Below are 20,777 nucleotides of genomic sequence, written 5' to 3'. Positions count from 1 at the left end.
ATGAATGTGTATTTGATGTTCAAATATATCTGTTGGATATTTACAAGATGTTTAAAACCTATTTTTGCTTATGACTTTTGAATTTTTTTTCTTTTAAGCAATATATTAATTGTTAAAATAAGAGTTGAAAAGTTTAGTTTATTAACTATAGTATACTTTTCATTTAATTTTGAAAGTATGTTTTAATATTTTATTTGCATCTTATTTTTAAAGAATCAAGTTAACATAAAATTTGATTCTTTTTTCATTTTATTCACTGTGTTTGATTTTTTTTTTTATAGGAATTTTTAAAATTTAGTAATGTATAAGCTCATTGACAATGAAAAATGATACTCAAGTTTCAATATTTCAATAAAATTTTTATTCATTTTGTTATCCCATGCTTTTTCTTTTTTTCTTAATCTATTTATTAATTTTCTTTTCTCATTTCTTTATTTCTATGCTCCTCATCATGTGATAGTTAAAATATAGAATATAAATATTTTATTTTGTCATATTCATTTATATTGTTAACAAATTTATGTTTTATTTAGAAGATTTCTTTTGACTTTTGATGATTTCTCTATGATATTATAGTTTGATTTTTTATGTTAAGGTAATAACATAAGACTTTTCAAAAACTCAAGATTAATATAGGTTTTTTCCTCAATAAAAAAACCATTATTAATTTTTCGGGTAACTCATTTTTTCTTTTCTTTTTAAACTTCTTAAATTAATTACAATGATAGAAATAAAAAGTTACAAAGATAAACTAATTATAATATAACGAAAATAATCATTTTATAATATATAATGTACAATATACTTATAAAATTAATTAGTTTTGCAAAACAAATGCATTTCAAAATGAAGGCATTTTTCTTTAAATTTTTAGTATTTAACAAATGAAATGTGTATGAATTACACTTGCAATTACATCCATTTTATAAATTTATGTAGTTTATGGATAACTATTTTCAATATATTTAACATTTTAACTCTTTAATCTTAAATTTAAAGTTATAATTTTTATTTATTCGATTTTTTTGTCTTTCTAAAAACTCTTTCAACAATTCAATCATTTTTACGAACGAAATAGCAAAAAAGATTTAATTTATTTTATTTGTGGTGAGTAAATAAAATCTTTTATAATTATTTCATTATTTATCGTATTATAAATCCAAGAGATCTAAGAAAATTAACCTTCTTTATAATTTGAAATTATGAATATTTAAAACTTCACGTTACTTTCAAAAAAATTTTATTTATTTCTTGAAAATTTTTTTACAATATATTATTATTAATAAAAAGTTAAATATTTTTTGCCATCAACATGACTTGGTAATAATAATAATAATAATAATAATAATAATAATAATTTTCGAGTAAAATAAATACTCAACTAATGTCTTTAAAACTATTATAGAAATTAGAACTTTTTTTTTTTGTTAATTAACAATTAGATTTTAATACTTTTATTTTGGAGCTCTTGAATCAGTTGAGTGGAATCAAAGGGACGAGATTTATTTGATCAAAGAAAATCACACCAAAATATTTAGTTAAAATATCTATATTTATTCTTTTTTTTTTTTTTCATTTTACTATACTACTTTGTTAAACATCAGCATTGAGTGATAATGATTTGGTAACAATAATAAAATATTTTTTTAGATTTTTGCTTTTAAAAGTCACAAACATATACCAAGGAAAAGTGAAAATGTTAATATTAAATATATATAGGGTTCATAAATCTTACGATTGAATTTAGTTACTTTACTATTTTTAAATTTAATATTTTTATCAAAATAATAACTTAACTTAATTAATAAAAATAGATCTATTTGTTTTTTTTACAATAATTACTTAAAACTCGGGTTTCAATGGAAGATTTAATAATAATATTTTTGTATAGTTTTTTTCTTCTAAAATTAATAAATACATATAAAATTTATTTGAAAAAGTGTTCATACAATATATGAATTTGAATGAAAGCTAGGAGTTTAATATAATATTGATAAATCTTATAAAAATCAGAAGAAACTTTATTTATTTTTTACATATTGCTAAAGGCATTTACTAACTGATTAATCTACACCTTAAAGTTTTTAAGGAGAGTTTGGTTTTGAAGAAGGCATGTGGCCTGATTTTGAAGGATCTGGTTTAACACCTCTTCCAAAAAAAGTTTATTTTTTGAGATAGGAAATGATATTAGGATAGTAGTGGGTGATAATGGGTAAAATAAAAAACTGTGCTAGTGGAAGGTATGAAGGCTTAATAGGATAAGGCATGTTATACATAAGTGTTGAACTAAAGGGCTACTCCAACTATTGTCTTACGAGTAATTAGAATAACCCTTTCAACTTTGATTGTAGATGTTTGAAAAAGAATATGACTGTCGATTATGAAAACACCTATAACTATTGTAATCTCTACAATAAACATCATATTAGTTATAGAATGGATGGATAGGATTAAAATCATAGTTATCACTAATGGAATCAATCTTATTTTCTAGAATAGCTACTTGTGAAGCTAGGGCATTAAGGGCATGTAAGTTCGATCCACTTGTAACTTATCTAGACTCTAAGCAATTAGATGACTACTAAGCTTGAGAACTTTCTAAAAAAGATGTAGCATAATCGCTATGGTTTCTAGCCTTATATGAATAGAACCTTGACATAAAAAGAAAATAGTAAAATAAAATAAATTATGAATTATAAAAACGGTGCGTTAGTATCAATATTAATTCTTCTTCTTCAATCCCTATGCTAAAAACTTGATTAAAAATTTGCAAGTTTATAGAATCGTATCAAGTAATAAAGTGATAAGTAAAGTTTGATCTTACAAAAACTATAATAGAGAAAATTAAGTACCAAAATTGAACACTTTTAACTATATTCAGAAAATCAAAAATTAAAATAATTACTAAACTAATATGTAAAACCAAAATAAATAAACTAAATCAAAATTGATTAACTTAAACTAATATAGAATTGGTTAAGTAAACTAATGCAATAACTATAATTTAAGTGCAGAAAAGTTTTTAAAAGTGCTAAAATAGAAAATTAAACCTAAATAATATGTAAAAAAATTAAATAGTGTAGAAAAATTAATGCAATAGCTAAAATAGTGAATAAGAATAAATTACAGTGCAAAACAACGAAATTAAACAACCCTAAATTAATTCTAAGATATGTAGTATCTAAAACAAGAATTAATGTAGCAAAGTTAGACCTAAACAATGAACTAAAAGCTGAAACTATCAAAGAACTATAATGCAACAAATTTAAAACCGAGACTATTAAAAAAAACATTAAATTGTAATCCTAAAACAACTTAAATTAAACCAAAATTCAATTGAAACTTAAATTGTTTGAACACAAATTAAAAGAGAATGAATAAGAATTAAAATAAACTTGAAATTAAATTGCAAGAAAGTAAAAGTGCAAGAATCAAAACTATTTAAAGAAAATTTAAAGAAATTGGAAAACTTAAAAAACTAGAAGAACAAAAAAGCTAAAGAACATTAAAAATAAGTTAGTTTATCACCTCAATCATTATATGTCATTTCCCTAAACAAAATATAGCTATTTATAGATATAGAATCCCAAGGTTATAGTTTTGATAGAGAACAGAATGCTTCTTCAATTTGAAGTAGAGCTTTTGAATAAAAGACAACTTCTTGGAGAATTCTTGTTCATTTCGGTCTTTTAGGTCAAAACAGAATTTTAATTCTGTTTTGTTTCTCCCGTGCAATCTTGTATATCATACGCATTTTAACTTCAAAATCTAACCAAATTGTCTCAAATTTTATTTTTTTTCATTTTTTCAAAATTTTTTCTACACATGCACAAATTAAACAAATTAAAGAGAAAAACTAAATTATTTTACTAAAAATTAAGCAAAATTCATAAAATTAAACACTAAAAATAATTCTATTTTATAGAACTATCATATATTCTTTACAATTTACTATTCATAAAACAACATATTAAATTAGTTAATAAATATTTTTTTTCTGTTCTTATACACCAATTATTTATTTAAAATATGAGTTAGAATTATGATTTATATAGTCAAATTTTTTGTAACCAAAACAAAAGGTGAATAGTATTTGTATTAGAGATATATGCATTATCCATTATTCAATTTAAGGTTATTAAAATTTTAATTGTATAAATTAACTTCAATCGTATGTTAATTACTCTAAAATGAAAGTCGTACTTAGTAAATATCTTTACTACTTTGTTTTAGTAGAGGAGAGAATTTTATCCCGAATGATAATTAGTTCCAAGTAAATAGTAAAATCTTTTAAATTGGATATGGAAATTTAAATTTGAAATAAAAGATTAAAAAAAAACTTTTTTTACAAAATAAAAGATTTAGATTTGGATATTTCAAATTATAGATACTCCTCTCTCAAAATTTTTTATAATGTTTACTGCTTCGACAAAATTCAGGAATGAGTCAACGAAGGTTACGAGTGTTTGTCACGTTTACAAGGTAGAGAGAGTCTCAAGGCTTTTTCGTTAGTCTCCATCGCCCAAAATTAATCACACATTCACCACCCATTACTTCTTTTAGGATCATAATTTTCCAAGAAAACAAGAAAAAGAAAATCATTCTGGGTATAGTAGGAGAAAGAAAAAACAAAGCTTGAGAATCAACCATGCCAAACAAGTTAAAGAAGGCAATTGGGGCAGTGAAAGACCAAACCAGCATCAGCATTGCCAAGGTTGTTAACACCAATTCCGCAAGTCTTGAAGTTGCTGTCCTCAAGGCCACCACCCATGACCAATACCCCATTGACGAGCGTTACGTTAAACAAATCCTTGGGATAATCTCATCCAACAAGCTTTACGCGGCAATCAGCGCCCATGCCATTGCCAAAAGAATTGGCAAAACAAAGAATTGGGTTGTTGCCCTTAAATCTTTGATGCTTGTTCTTCGAATTTTTCAAGATGGTAACCCATATTTCCCTAAAGAAGTCCTTCTTGCAACGAATCGTGGAGCCAAGATTCTCAACCTCTCCACTTTCAGAGATGACTCCAATTCCAGCCCTTATGATTACACGGCTTTTGTCAGGTTTTTTGCTTTTTATCTTGAAGAGCGTTTAGATTGCTTTCTTACAGGGAAGCTTCAGAGAAGATTTACGTTCAAAGAGAGGGAAAGTGGCCATCTAAGAAGCGGTCGAGTTAACCAAGAGCCTGTTCAACATATGAAGCCGCCATTGTTGCTTGATAGGATTTCTTACTGGCAACGATTGCTTGATAGAGCCATCGCCACAAAGCCAGCAGGTGCAGCCAAGACAAACCGGCTAGTTCTGGTTTCTTTTTATTCTGTCGTCCTAGAAAGCTTTGATCTTTACAGGGACATATCTGATGGACTCGGTATTCTTTTGGATAGTTTCTTTCAGTTGCAATATCAATCCTGCGTCAATGTGTTTCAATATTGTGTCCAAGCCACAAAACAATTCGAAGAGCTTTCTTCTTTTTATGATTATTGTAAGAGCCTTGGGATCGGCAGGACCTCGGAATATCCAAGTGTGCAAAATATATCAGAAGAGCTTATGGACACGTTACAAGAATTCTTGAAAGACCAAGCTTCGTTCCCATCACCTGGGAAATCCCCATCTTCTAATTCGCCTCGTTTGCTTCTTTTCCCAGCACCACCTGCCAAGGATCCTTCAGAAACTACAGAGGGAGAACCTAAAGCTGGTTCAAAATGCACATCCTCGGAAGATATGATCAGTCAGACAGAATCTGTTGGAACAATAAGCCCATCTTTCTCGGTCGGCCATTTTTCGGAGATGTCTGAGAAACAGCGTCATGAACAAGAAGATATGTATAATGTCACCGAAACTGGTTCAAACCACTCCTTACCCATTGATCAAGGGACAAATGTGACTACAGATTTTATATCCTTCGATGACTGGCCAACGGTAGTTACAACCCAAACACAACAAAATTCAGCAATATTGGATTCAACTAATGGTGAAAAGGGTTGTTGGGATGTTGCTTTAGTAGAGGCACCAGCACAACTACAGGCTTCTCAAAACGTAGCAAATGATGATCACTCTTTCTTTGACAACTGGGTACAACAGGATCATAAACAAGAACAAGGTTCTCAAAATGGAGAAAATGGTTCCTCTTTTTTCAACAACTGGCTGCATGAAGATCAGAGAAATGAACAAGCTTCTGCCAAGTGTCATTCATATATCAATGAATGGCTACAAGACAATCAAAAGCATGAGCAAGCTTCTCACGTTGTAGGCAATGGCCATTCGTGTTTTGATGACTGGTTACAGGAAGATAAAAATCTAGAACATGCCTCTCAAATTGTAGCCACTGGCCACTCCTATTTTGAAGAGTGGCCTCAGGAAGATAAAAAAGAACCCGAAGAACAACAGCAAAATTCAGCTTCGAATTGGAACAATGGTGGTAAGAAAGGTTGGGAGCTTGTGTTTGTAGAAGCCGCAACACAACCTGCACAAGCATCTGAACATTTAGCCAATGGAATTGAGCCCTCCATGGAAAACTATTTATTTGATGAAAGACCAATAGAACCTCAACGCCAATACAATCCGTTTCTTGAAGATGAAACAGATATGTCAGCATCCATTGCCACCACTACCAATGACATTGCAGCTTTTCCTGATGAGTTCTCAATGGCACCAACATTTCATGCAAATCAGAGTCCTAATGAAATGGCCACACCAACATTTCAGGCGATGCCAACATCTATTCCCCAGAATCCTAATGGGACAACAGCCGCGTTTCAGGATGATGAATATGACCCTTTCGCTCCATGGGCGACTATGAAAGCTAACAACAATGTTTCTTCTGATGGTTCAGTAGATCAACAAAATGTGTTACTTCAACAAGAGCTGTGGCTGCAGAACCAAAACAAGATAATGGCAAGGCATATAGTTTGATCTATTTTTGAATATTCGATTCGTAAATAACTTTGTACAACTAATTTACTAGTTGAAGTTTTCTCAATCAACTCTTTTTTTTTTTTTTTCATATGCCAGGATAATCCAACATACAAAGTAATAATTGAAACATTTGTTCTTCTCTTTTGAGGCAATTAATGTCTGTTCAGCAATGGCTTGTTCTGGGCAGATTGAACCAATTACAGAGTTCATATGGCCAATTTCACTAGTAGCACAGCTTTTTTAATTAATTCTTAGTTGTATTAAAATTATATGCATTGTGATTCTGGAAGTTAGCATGGTTAGTTCATAAAATTATTTTTAAGATATGGCATCTTATGGGTCTGAATTTCCAATCTCAGCACTTGCAACATCTTTTTATATCCCGGTTGGCTGTCTCCTTTGTGAAAAAAAAAAAAAAATTATATGCAATGCAGGTAATCGGGTAACAATGAATGAACTACCTAGATCCGACCCTTAACTGAAGCAAAACATACATTCCTCTGCAACTGGTTTACAAGTGTCCATTTTGGAAGTAAAAAAAGTGTAAAAACAAAGGATCCATTTCAAATTCTATCTACTTTTAAAGGTATCATAGAATTGTTAAGCCCAAAGGATTGCTTTGTGTCATAATCATTCGAAATTTCAAGCAAAACAACAGATAAGCCCAATTAAGTTGATGCTATGGTTCACACTTCACACTAGGAGTATTGTGGCAAGTTTGGTCCCCTGTTTGTTTTTGTTTTTACCTTGACTGCCATATCTCTGCTTTAACTAACAAATCTAAAGACTTTGACTTGCTCCGTAAAGGACCTTGTTTAGACAACAGCTCTTCTTGTAATACACGCAAGCGTGTAAGAAGAAGTAACCATACCATATAGTATTGGACAATTTTGAATGCATAGTAATTGCCTTCATTAGTAATATAGTAAATTTTTTTTATTTTTTTTTTACTTCTATTTCACTGTCTTCATATAATATCTTGACTCGATCATCATAAAATCTTTTGAAGTATCAATTTCTATTAACTATCTTTATCTCGTAGGTCTTTCTGTTAAACTATGAACAATCACGTCAGATTTTGATTTCAACAAGAACAGTACTTGGAGAACAATACGCTTTACTTTGAGCTAAAAACCATTAAGATTGCAGTAAAAAATCATGAATTCAATATGATAAAGTTGACCAAAAGAATGCTTACTTTAGGTAAATTTAGAAAAACATCCACTGTTGTCATTAGTTGACTTGGAATTCAAATACAAATCATATGTTACTATGTCATTATAAAACTTTAAGTCAAAATAGAATTCATTATTAAAAAAAATATATACTTAAACCGTTGAACTAGGCTTGAGCTGTTGGGCCATAAACTTTAGAGTTCTTATTTGAATTTCACTGCAATTTCATTTCAGTGCGTCTTGAGCGTTTTTTTTAAGCTAAATTTTACCGTATCAATGTTTGGATAACATATAAATGGTGCAATTGGATCATTCGGCTCACACCGAAAGGTTTAAATTCCACTGTAAGAGGACAGGTCCAGTGGACGACTGAACCCAAATTGAACAATTTTATCCTGTTAAGGTTTTTTTTTTTTTTTTTGTCACAAATTTATCGTTAATTTGTATATTTTGGACAAAAATATCCTTCTTAAACTTGATAATTACAAAAATTTTATAACGGTTTGTATTCAATTATTTTATAACAAAAATATTATTATAAAAATAATTTTAGTAATAATTATTTATTAATAAAATTATTATTATAAAAATAATTTAATAATTTATAATAATTTTTTGACATCATAAATATTGTATAAAATTTTTTGGTCATAAATATTAAATAAATTCATTATATCCAAACTTTAATTTAATATTTTTAATGATAACTTTCCTTTCTTACAACACTTAATTTCATTGTCACCACTATTTTTATTTTCAAATACATATTCCTATCTCCATTATTAAATTTAGTTTTATTATTGTAATACTTAATCTCACTTCTACTATTGTTTTAATTTCAATGTCCATCTAAATGGAATGGAATGTGAGTTATAGTATCTTTAAAAGCTATATAAATTAAGTACTTAAAAATTGATATAGTCCAACGAATTGAATTCATTATCAATGTGTAGTATTTTTTATGGACGCTATCAACTTTATAAATAAGTTGAATATGTTCATTTATAGACTGCGGTTGAGACGATTTTCAATTACTTTGCTCTTGCATCTATCTTCAAGAACGCCTTTGGAAATATTGTTTTTATGTTACTAACAAAAGTGTTCTAACAGGTGTTCCCAATTCTAAGGGCATGTAACATCACACAATTTCTTCTAGAACTTGTTTTCTTATAAAAGAAAGCCGTTTAAGAGAAGGAAAAGGAGAATTATTGGTCATCGAAACCCCACTCTGTAATAATTCATCTTTTAGAAAAAGTGACTAAATTCATATTCATAAGCCACATGTTCTTGCTTTCAAATCTTTGTTTATAAAAACGTGTTAATGAAATGCAATTTCTTTGTTACTTTTTTTTTTTTTTTCTAATTTGTTTCACAACTTATGTGAAAGTAACATGCTAAAAGCTAACCCTTCAACCACCAATTGAGCGTCCAGTCAGTCATACAGTTCTTCGCCGTCTAATCTACGACAGTCTAGGTAGAATATTTCTTTGCATAGCATCAAGCACTGCCTTAAGGCATCCTCTTAAGGTCTAGATTTTGCCCCAAAATTGACGGTGGGGTGCGTGAACTTTTGAAATACTCAAATTATCACAACACACCAACTACTGTGTTTGTCTATTGTCTGCTCGTGGAACATATCAAACTCGATGTTAAACCAATTGACGGGCAGGGCCTGCGTCCAGCCGTAATATTCTTCCGTCAAAATAAAACACTAGTAAAAGTATTTTTTTTACCAACCCTAGATATTCCTTGTGACGGTATATTCTGTTAACCAGAAACAAACACAGTGATTAAATGGGCCAAAGGGACTGGGAAACCTGTAACAGTAAACAGTAATTTATTTTTGGTACGAAATAGTAAAGAATGATGGACAAGGCTGAAACAGAGTGACAGAAGCGAGAGAGATGGAAGCGTGAAGCTTTACAGCTTTTTGACACAGTGGCTTCAGAAGGAAAATATGACCATAAGTTCCATTACCAACAAATAATGCAAAATAAAACTAAAAAAAAAAAAGTGAAAAACTGTTGTTTGGTAGCATCTGCTGGTAGATTGTGGTAGGACCAACGGCTAATAAAACAACCAAGACAAGGGTGATGACTCAAGACTCAAGAATTAAGCTAGCAATGGCATGTGAAGTTGTGAACAATGAAATGGACCACTCAATATTATGTTTCGACAACATACTAGTCTAAGTCTAAGTAACTACATTTATATCTTCCTTTTCCCATGTGATGTCGCTGCTCTCTTCTGCTTGGGACCCGCATCTCTAGTCTGTACCCTCTCTATAGCTCCCCTTCTTCCCTACATCAGCGCCGAGCCTGACTCCTCAGTCCTCTCCCACCCCTATTTTCTTTTCTTTTCTTACCCTTGGTGCTGCACCCTCTTGGCCTCCTTGCCCAAATTTTCTTTTCTTTTTTCTCTTTTCAGATTCTCAATATCATTCCAGGCCAACATTCAGGATTGCAAACAAAGTGTGAAAACAAGGGACCCACAACCCACATTGCCAAATCTGATGAAAGAGCCATCAGCTATGCTGAACACCAAAGACCATAATCATTGCCGTTGATTCCTTTCCATTACCTACTTGGAAAGGGCAAAACCCAAAAAGCCAAATCTAAGCCCTAAAACTAAAAGCTTTGGGCGTGTTATAGGCTGCAACCCCAGATTTGGTCAGTAACGTCCATATCAATTCAACAACATTCCAAGAAACTACGAGACAAATGTCATCATATTCCATAGCGTAGTAAACTTATGCACGACAAACGACAAACAGAAACAGCTGCACTCTTTTTTTCCACAAGTAAAAGAAATTACAGATAAAAACAAAGACTTTAGGAATTTACATTATAAAATAAAGTCCGCAAAAGAAAGATTAAATTAAAAAAGAAAACATAACAATCATCATAACCTCCCTCTTACACAGCTCAGTTTCATGAGTGAATCAAATACTATTAATTAAAAAATAAAATAAAATAAGAAAAACGAGGATACTCCCTAAAAACCGCATCCATGCCATTTGTCATCATATAATAATATATATTAAAAGATAATTAATATTAGAAACTTTTTTTAAAATGATATGAGGTAAAAAAGTTTGAGTGTACGAATTATGTCTGGTGCTTTTTCCACCGTAGCAGTTTCTCATTCTCTGACAGTTAGAAAATTCCAAACGAACTCCTGCTGCATCATAAATTAAACAAACAGAAGAAAGAATTTGTCAATAATACGAAAAATAAAATAATTGCAAATATCACGACTAAAATTTCATGCATCTACAAAATCTGCTCCGATAATTTAGTAACTATGCCATGAAAAACGACGCCGAAGCTAGTACAGGACACGTGTATCTTTTCATTATTCAGATTATTGTGACATGCTGACGTGGAAAAACAAGCACCAGTAATTACAACATATAAGGGGCAACATCGTACTTTCGAGCTAATAAAATGGCGCTCTCAAATGGAGGGCAGTTACCCCACGCGCCAACAAGAAGTTTTGACCGAAACCCTAACAAAATCTCAAATTTCCAATTATATCCTCGTAAGAAAAGAGCTTACCTTAGTTGGCGGGGGGTTAGTTTCTTTTCTTGTTATTCCCTCCAAGTCCTGCTGAAAATGCTCTTGAATCTATTCCCAGCGAGTCTCTGAAGCGCTTTTCTAGCTCCGGCGACTTCCATTTCAGCCAAACTCTGCAGATGCTTATTGGCTCCCACAGCCACCAGTCTTTTCCTACAACCGTCGCTTCCTCCGCTCAACACCGCAATCACCACCATCAATGGAAACTTCTTAGAAACAGCCTCATTCTTTGGATCCAACATCTGTACCAGTCTCATCACACTCTTCTCATCTCTAACCAAATCCTTCCTATTTGATCGGACAGTCAACAGTAAAACAATTGCTTGCGCCGCCGCGTCCTGTAACCCCACTGGTTTTGGTGATTCCATTAATTTTACCAAAGAACCCATACAGCTAGAAATTGCTCGCTTGTTTCCATCACTAATTGACAATTTTGATAACAAAGAAGCTGAGATCTGTTGTAAAATCATGTTCCCGTGCTTCATAAATTCACCCAATTGGATAATGAAGACCGTTGAAGATGATAATATCCGTGAAACGGAATCTGAAACTGAAAGTGAACTGATTGTACGGAGAATATGCTCGATTGTATCTGAACTTGATAAATCTTGAATCAAAGGCATTAACCTCGGCAATCCTTTTTCTTGTACAATCAAAGCGCGAAAATATTCACCAGAAGAAGCGAGTATTGAAATGCAATTGGCTGCTTTTTCTTGTGCAGCGGTGGTACCTGAGACTAATAACTGGAGTAAAACGGGAACCGCACCTTCTTCACCCAAAGCCATTCTAATATCTTCCACGGAAGCCACGTTTCGAAGAGCTCCAACAGCGTGGGTTTGTGTTGGTTGGGAACCAGATCGGCAGGCTTCTATTAAGATCGAGACTCCGCCGTATGCTGAAATTGCCCAGGAGTTTTCGCTATTGGCGGTGATTGCTTCAACAGCAATCGCAGCCTTCTCTTTTAAAGGAATGGAACCTGTTTCGAGGATTCTTAATAAAGGCCCTAATCCTCCTTCTTCGAAGACGATTTTTCTCGAATCTTCGCTTGACGAAGCCAGCACCGACACTGCTAAAACGGCTTGTTCTCGAATTAAAGGTTGGTTGTTAACTTCCAGAAGACTTATCAAATAGCCAACATTTCCTTCTTTAGCAACCACAGGAGTAGATTTCTCATCGTCGTTTAAAAGCTGGATAAGTGATTCTAAAGCTTTCTTTTTGAACTCAATGCCTCCAATCTGAAGTCGCGTAAAGAGATCCCTGATGAAAAATTCTAAATCATCTTTATCAGAGCCAGGTCCCGGGTGAGACAAAACGATGGCGTTGGATTGGTGAAGAATGCCAGATCTGAGAAGCAAATCGAGGTCATGGAGATGGCTGGAGAGAGAAGACGAAGCCATGTCGAGGTCGCTTTGCATGAGGAGTTTCCCACCGGTGAAGGAAGAAAGAGTACATTGATCGGAGAGAGCCTTTAAACGTTGGAGAGTGGAGAGAAGAGAAGGGAAAAGAGTGTGAAGCAAAGAGTTCTCGTTCCAGTGAGGAGATTCGGAGATTGAGGAAAGAGACGATTGGAGAAGACATAGCTTTGATCGGAGGACTTGCCACCGTCCGAGGAAAGATCGAACGGTGAGGGAAGACAGAAGGAGGAGAGAGAGAACGCCTGTGATTAAGTCGAGAAGTGTTTGCGGTGGTTGAAGCTCTGGTTGCTCTGACGGCGGTGGGGCAGGTGGCAGTTGCGGTTGTTCGGTTGGATGCATTTGCGGTTGAAGCCCGGATTAAGAACCGGAACTAGAAGCGTTGGGGTTAAGGTCAAAAGGGAAAAACATGAAAGAAAAAGGGTTTGCTTAGGGGGAAAGGAAAGAGAAGGAAATGGAGAGAAAGAGAAACAGAGAGAGAAAGAGAAAAAGGGATTTCTCAGTGTGAGTGAAGCGTTGGAGGCGAGGGGAATAATTGTGTATCCGGGGAGAGAGACGAGCTAGCTAGTTGGTTCCTGGCTTGAGCTAAAGAGTCAGTTACGATACGTTGACTAAAAATCTTTTCTCAAGACTTTTGCCACGTCATATTAAGAAAATGTTTTAATCTATTATTTAATACAATATTGACTTTATTGACCAAAAATTTAATTTTGATTTTGAAAAGAGTATATAAAAATTTCCAATTTAAATATTTTGTAGAAAATAATAAGAAGTCACAGTTTAAAATTTTTGATAAAAAAAGTGTTACAATTCAATTGGATAAGAAGGAATATGCACTTGAATATCAACGTGGCTTACATTTTTTGTACAAGTAAGATTTTTTTTTTTGTTTTTATTGAGAGAAATTGCACAAAATCTTATTATAAAACTTGCTTTATATAATCTTCGAACCAATATTTCCATCATTCATCAAAATTTGAATATTTAATTTGAAAGTAAATGGTAGTGAACAGTGAATAGGAATTCGTAGTGCTTGATTTGGGTCTAAGCCTTGGGCATGTAAGTTTCTTATTCACAAAAGTAAGGAAATAAAAGATATATTGAGTGGATGGTTAGTTTGCCATTCTTAAATTGTAAGGAAAAAGGTAATTTTTTTAGAAAAAGTATTATTGAAAGAGAATATGTAATTTTTGGATTTTGATGATTTAGAGAATGTAAAATTTTTATATTTGATTTAAAGTAATTAAAGATTATTTAATAAAATCTTTTATTATATTATCATTGAAAATACGTGTTATTCATAACAAGTTATTTTACATAAATAAGACGTAATATAATAGGTAATATTTATATTACATATTTATTTAATGCAATAATAATCACAAATTAAGTCTTATATCTTATAACTTTGGGTTAATTGAATGAAAGACAAGAAAAAAAAAATCAAGTTAGCCTATAATTTTAAATTTTTTTGCGTCACTTATTTTATAAAAAATAATTTTTTTATCTATTTTATTAACATTCATATAATTTCTTATTATTTGTAATCATATCTTTCGTGGTCTACCATTAAAAGTTTTGATCTTTTTAAAATTTAGAAGCTCATTTATCCTAACTGATGCACAAATAAACTTACATTTTACATGTATAAATTATCTCAAACAGTTTTTTTTTTTATTTTTTTCTTAATTCGTATTATCACTAATTTTTCACGAATCTTTTTATTTTTTATTTTGTTTCTTATAGTCTTACAGACATCAATTTAAGCATTTTCATTTCGATTATACTTTTTTCTTCTCATGTTATTTTTTATCGACCCAACGCTCATTTATGTATTTAATAGTTAATTAATTAATATATTTACTTATTTAACATGTCAATGATTTATTTAATATTAATGAAATTAATAAATAATCACAAATTATTAAAAATACTTTTTTAATTTTTTTGCTTAGTTGAGTTTTTTAATATAAAAGATAATGTTTTTTTCTCAAAAAACATAGTCTTTTATCGTTTAAAGACAATAACGTAAGAAGTAATAAAAATTAATTATAAAATTTTAAATATAGTCTTTATTGAAACCCAAGAAGTAAAAATTGATAGAATTTTGAAAAATAATTTTTTAAACATAGTGTTTGGGTTTTAATATTCTAAACGTAGTTTTTATTGAAATTATAGAAATTTGAAAAATAAAATTTTAATCAATTAAAAGTAAAAAATTTAATTATAATTCACAAATTTGATTAATATATTCTAATTTTAAATAAATTAATATTATTTAAGAAATATACATATGTTAACAATTATTATATTTTTATTAAATAAATTCAAATCAATTTTACAAACTAAATACAAATTTAATCTTAATGAATAAAAACTAAATACGATTAAAAAATGAGTTAATTTTATATTTTCTAAAAAATGAAATTTAAATATGGTCATTACTAGGTGTCAAAGGAAGAGACTTGGAATGTTTTGTTAGTGTCAATTTGGGTTTTGGTTTATCATGCAATTTCTTTGATATTGAAAAGTAAAATAGATTGTAAAAACCATTTATCTAGGGTAAAAGTGAGATAAATTTTACATTTGTTAAGAATTTTAAAAAATCTGAAGGAGATGAGAGTTAATGATTTAAGGTTATTTTCTCTCTTAACACCATTGGAAATCTTTAAAAAAAATCCCAATGAATCATATTATGAAAACCAAACATGGTTAAAAGTTAAAGAAATTAACCTATAAGGACTTGATTTAGTAATAAGAAAGAGGTCCTATAACTTTAAGATATTAGATTTAAGTCTTATTGTGCATGGATATTTAACTTTATGTTGAATTTGTTTAGTTATGTTTTAGTTTGTTGATTAATTTGTTTGTTTGATTATTTAAGGATTTTTTTATATATAAATGTAATATTTGATTATAATTGTAACTTGCACTTGTAATTTCATAAAAAAGAGTTAAAAAATAATTTTATCCACTCTGAAATTTTGAACTCTATAAACGTGGTTAATTGGATAACACAAACCACTTAGGTGTATTTTAAAAACAAGAAAAAAAAAAGGATATATATTAGCCTTTTAATCCTATTTGTGAAATTAAAAAAATTAAATTAATAATATATAAAATATTATACTCTTAGAGACACGAAGTGAAATGAAATAAGAGATAGTTATTACTATTTTTTGCGTTTTAAAGAAATTTGTTTATCTAATGACTATGAAATTTTTTGGAAAAAAAAAAAAAACAACAATAAAATTTAAAAGAATGAGAAAGGATAGCATTATGAACTTCAAATTTCAATATAACTAAAAAATCGACCTTCCATTTTGATAACAAAAAAATTAAATAATTTAATTACAAAATAATACTATTTGGGGTATCATGTAACTCAATTATTAAATTAATTTTTTTATTTTAAAGAGAGTGTAAAAATGTAATATTAAGGCTTCATTTGTTTCTCGAAAAATGACTTTCGAAAATGATTTTTGCATTTTTTAGTATTTATTTGATTGAAAATTAGTTGATCAAAAGAACATAAGAATATTTTTTTTTAATTATTTTTTTTTCAAAAGGGGAAGAGAATTTTTGAAAAAAAGCTATATATAAGTAAGATTACTTACCTAACTCATAAATATAATTTTATTCAACTCAGACCTTGAAAATATTTTTTTAAGTTAAAACTTAATTTTAACTTACCAAAAATATTATTTTATTAATAAAAATATTTTTTTTATTTTACAAAAAAATTAAAATATTAATAGTAAAAATCTTCTAATATTTTAATTTTAATTTTTTTTTTTTATAGTTCTACTAAAGTAAAACATTGAACATGATATTTTAAATTTAAGCTTGATTTTTTATTTTTTTGTTTGACGTGATTATATAAAAAATTTGAGCATTTTGTTGGAAATGATGTGACACAGTTATTTTTGTCTTTCCTTAATGGCGATAGGGATTTATCGAATACAAATCACACTCATGTTGTTTTAATCCCGAAGACCAAAGATCCCACTAAAATAACACAATATAGGCCTATAAGTCTTTGTAATCTAATTTATAAGATTATCTCTAAAGTTCTAGTGAATAGGCTTTAGACTAATTTACCTATTAAAATTAGTGAAGTCCAGAGTGACTTTGTCCCTGGTAGGCTAATTTTAGATAATGTCTTAATAGCCTATAAACTTTTTCATTAAGATGTAAGTCAATAAAGCTTTTGACGAACCATTCATAAATATATTTAATTTTTATTTGTTTATATTTATTTTATTAAATTAACCAAATACTAATAGTTGTCTGTTCATTTATTTATATTCACAAATAAGTTTGTTTATAGTTCATTTAAGGCTCGTTCATTTATTATTCGTTTATTATTTGTTTGTTGTTCGTTTATAATAATACTAATAAAATTATATTTGTATCTTTTATCTTAATTTTATTTTAAAGTTTATTTATATTTATTTGAGTTCGTTTAAGATTTATTTGTTTAAATTTGTTTGGTTATGATTTATTTATTATTTATAAATGTATTCATTTATATATGTTCGTGAATATATTTATTTAATATTCATAAATATACTCGTTTAATTTAATTGAACGAATATAAATTGAATAGGAATAATTTATTATTTAAATAAACAAACATAAACGAAGAATAATTTTTTCAATGAATACGAACCGAACAAAAATACTTTTAAAAATAAATATATATTCATTCATTTATGTTTGGTTCGTTTATAGCCTTACTTCTCCACACTTTGAAAACAAAAACGAAGGGAAATAATGGTTTTTTTGCTTTGAAACCAGATGTAAGTAAGGCCTATGATCATGTTGAATGGAATAATCTTGGAGCGATAATGAAGAAAATGGGTTTCCATCCTAACTCGATCGTAATTGTGATAAATTGTGTTACTTTTATCACCTATTCCTTAGTGATTAATGGTGGTACTCTTCATGTCTTTAAACCAGAAAGAGGACTCCGTGAAGGGGATCCCCTTTCGCCTTATCTTTTTCTGTTGTGCACTGAAGGACTAGCAGCAACGCTGTATGACAAGCAAGAGTAGGGCCTGTTACATGGAGTACGAGCAAGTCGATTTGGTCCAAGAGTTAATCACCTATTCTTTGCTGACAACAACCTACTATTTGTGAAGGCAAATAGAAGCGAAAATGAGAAGGTGAAGCATGTGGTACAAAGACACGAAGAAAGCTCAGGACAGTAGATAAATTTTAAAAATTCGGCCTTGCACTTTAGCAAAAATGCAGCAGATGAGCGAAAGCATAAAATTAAGGACATGTTTGGAGTCCAATCTACAACCAATTTGGAGAGATATTTGGGACTTCCATCCATGGTAGGTAGGGACCGTAAAAGTACATTCAAGGAAACTAAAAGACAGAATCAATTCAAGACTGAGTGGATGGAGGCATGGAGCCATAGAGCATTGTCGCAAGGGACAAAAGAAGTCTTCACAAAAGCTGTTATCCAAGCTACCCTACTTACACAATAAGTTGCTTTCTGTTGCCAAGTCTCTTTGTGTGATGAGATGAATAGCCTATAGAGTCATTACTGGTGGAGGCATGAGAAGGAAAAAAATGGAATACATTGGATTAAGTGGAAACAACTATGTCGACCGAAAGGAGAACGGGAAATGGGCTTTAGAGATATGGGAGTTTTCAAAAAAGTACTACTGGCCAAACAAGGATGGAGATTATTGATGAATACTGACACCCTATTACATAGGTTGTTAAAAGCCAAATATTTCCCTGGAGAATCTTTTATGGACTCCAAGCTGGGCAACTTCCTTTCTTTAACATGGAGAAGTGTTTAGACAACAAAGATAGTCATTCAAAAGAGGGTTAGGTGGAGAATAGGAGATGGGAAGATGGTACGCATATGGAAGGACAAATGGATGCCGTTTAATGAAAACTTTAGGCTAAGTTCACCAAGGGGGAGTTGGGATGAGAACGAAAGGTAGAAACATTGGTTGACGAACAATCACGATGGTGGAAATGGTCAGCACTTCAAGAAAGATTCACGGCAGAAGAGGCAGAGGCAGTTTGCACAATACCACTCAACAAAATTGGGTTACCTGACAGGCTGGTATGGAGTGTCGATAAATCTGGAGTTTACGCAGGCAATAGCGCCTATCGAATGTCATGCAACTCAATGGATGCAAACGAGATTAGTGGAGAAGGAAATCAACAGAGTTGAACGCACAAACTGTATGGAAAAGAATTTGATCAACACAGGCACCAACAAAGATGAAAGTCTTCATGTGCGGAATGTGCAAGGAAATTCTTCCGGTAATGCAGAATCTATTTAAAAGGAAAATGCAAGTTAGTACATATTGTCCTCAATGTGGAGAGAATAATGAAACGGTGGTTCATGCCATCATGGAGTGTGATCAGGCAAAGGAGGTTTGGAGGTATTAGGCTTTCACTGGGATGAAAGGATTAGTGGAGACATGAATATGGTAGAGTGGATAGGAAAAATTCTGGAGAGTTTACCAAAGGAGCAGGCACAACTGATGACCATAGCTGTATGGGTGATATGGAACGATAGAAATAATGAACAGCATGGTGAACAGAGGAGGAACCCAACTAAGTCAGCAACGTTTGCAAAAAACTACCAGCGAAAATTTAATAATGCCCAACAGCAATGTTCAAGTATGCAGAGGTTGAGGAAGCAGAAATGAGAACCTCGCCCAGTGATGTTTGCACGGTAAACTTTGATAGAGCAATGAATATGGGAGACAAGATAGGAGGTTTGGGTGTGATAATAAGAAACTCTGATGGACTGGTAATGGGTGCATTAACCAGCAACTGGCTGAGGATAATAGACCCCCTAACAATCGAGGCTATTATGGCAGTTAGTGCTGTGGATTTTGCAAGGGAGATGGGATTTGAAGATGTAATTTAGAAGGTGACAGCCTAACAGTGACGTCAAAACTCAAAGCAACAGAACCTGATCTCTCTTCAGTTGGAATAATCATCGAGGAAGCTAGGACGAAGATAAAACAATTCAGAACTGTCAACATAATTCATACTAAAAGAGAAGGCAATGAAGCAGCACATTGTTTAGCAAAGTTTGGTTTAGAATCTCAAGCGGGCACTTAGAGGAATGTCCTAATTATGTTCAAAATATTATAACAGCTCACGCAAATTTTGATCATGAATGAAAGTTCTTGTATTCTGGCAATAAATAAATAAATAAATAAATAAAGTTCGATTTAATTTGATATGAAATATTATTATATTTATAAAAATATTCTATTTAATTTTTAATTAAAAAATAAAATATTAACATTAAAAGTTTTTTGATATTTTAATTTTAAATATTTTAATTTTTGTATTATTAAACATAGATGTTTTTAATATTTCAATAATAAATTGCACTATATTATTTTAATAATAAATAATAATATATTAAATAATAATAATATTTTAATAATTAATATTAAATGATACAATAATATTATTTTCTTAAATGAATATTTTTAATAATTCATTATTTTTTTCAATTTAACATATATTATTTTTATATCTTTATTTATATTAACATTTATATTATTATTATTATTGTTGTTGTTGTTGTTGTTGTTATTATTATTATTATTTTAATAATAAATATAGATATAAATAAATAATATTTTTGTTACGATTTAATAATAGATACTTTTAATATAAAATATAAAACAGTATAAACATT

The 20,777-nt window shown here is 30.4% G+C and overlaps 1 protein-coding gene and 1 pseudogene across 2 annotated transcripts; one reads left to right on the top strand and one right to left on the bottom strand.

The window, feature by feature from the left end:
* The first annotated feature begins 4,504 nt into the window (after positions 1 to 4,504).
* Positions 4,505 to 7,854, top strand: LOC111306235 (clathrin coat assembly protein AP180 pseudogene; annotated as a pseudogene).
* A 3,005-nt stretch (positions 7,855 to 10,859) lies between these two features.
* LOC111305595 (uncharacterized) lies at positions 10,860 to 13,691 on the bottom strand. 2 transcript variants are annotated; one of them, XM_022903269.2, is made up of 2 exons: positions 11,649 to 13,691; positions 10,860 to 11,271 (listed from the first exon to the last, which is right to left on the bottom strand). In XM_022903269.2, exon 1 carries the CDS (start codon positions 13,418 to 13,420, stop codon positions 11,681 to 11,683), a length of 1,740 nt encoding a protein of 579 aa, XP_022759004.1. In that variant the 5' UTR covers positions 13,421 to 13,691; the 3' UTR covers positions 10,860 to 11,271; positions 11,649 to 11,680. The 2 variants fall into 2 exon arrangements, with proteins under 2 accessions (XP_022759004.1, XP_022759005.1); XM_022903270.2 differs by having other exon boundaries at positions 10,860 to 11,268; positions 11,649 to 13,688.
* Positions 13,692 to 20,777: the final 7,086 nt, after the last annotated feature.

Source organism: Durio zibethinus, chromosome 21, assembly GCF_047325235.1.
Source record: "Durio zibethinus cultivar Kanyao isolate XHJ-2024 chromosome 21, ASM4732523v1, whole genome shotgun sequence".
Classification (NCBI taxonomy): Eukaryota; Viridiplantae; Streptophyta; class Magnoliopsida; order Malvales; family Malvaceae; genus Durio; species Durio zibethinus.
This window is presented reverse-complemented; position numbering and strand designations above follow the sequence as displayed.

What these genes read in the sequence shown, in the direction of transcription:
- LOC111305595 (XM_022903269.2), bottom strand. Translation starts at nt 13,420, where the DNA reads ATGCATCCAACCGAACAACCGCAACTGCCACCTGCCCCACCGCCGTCA.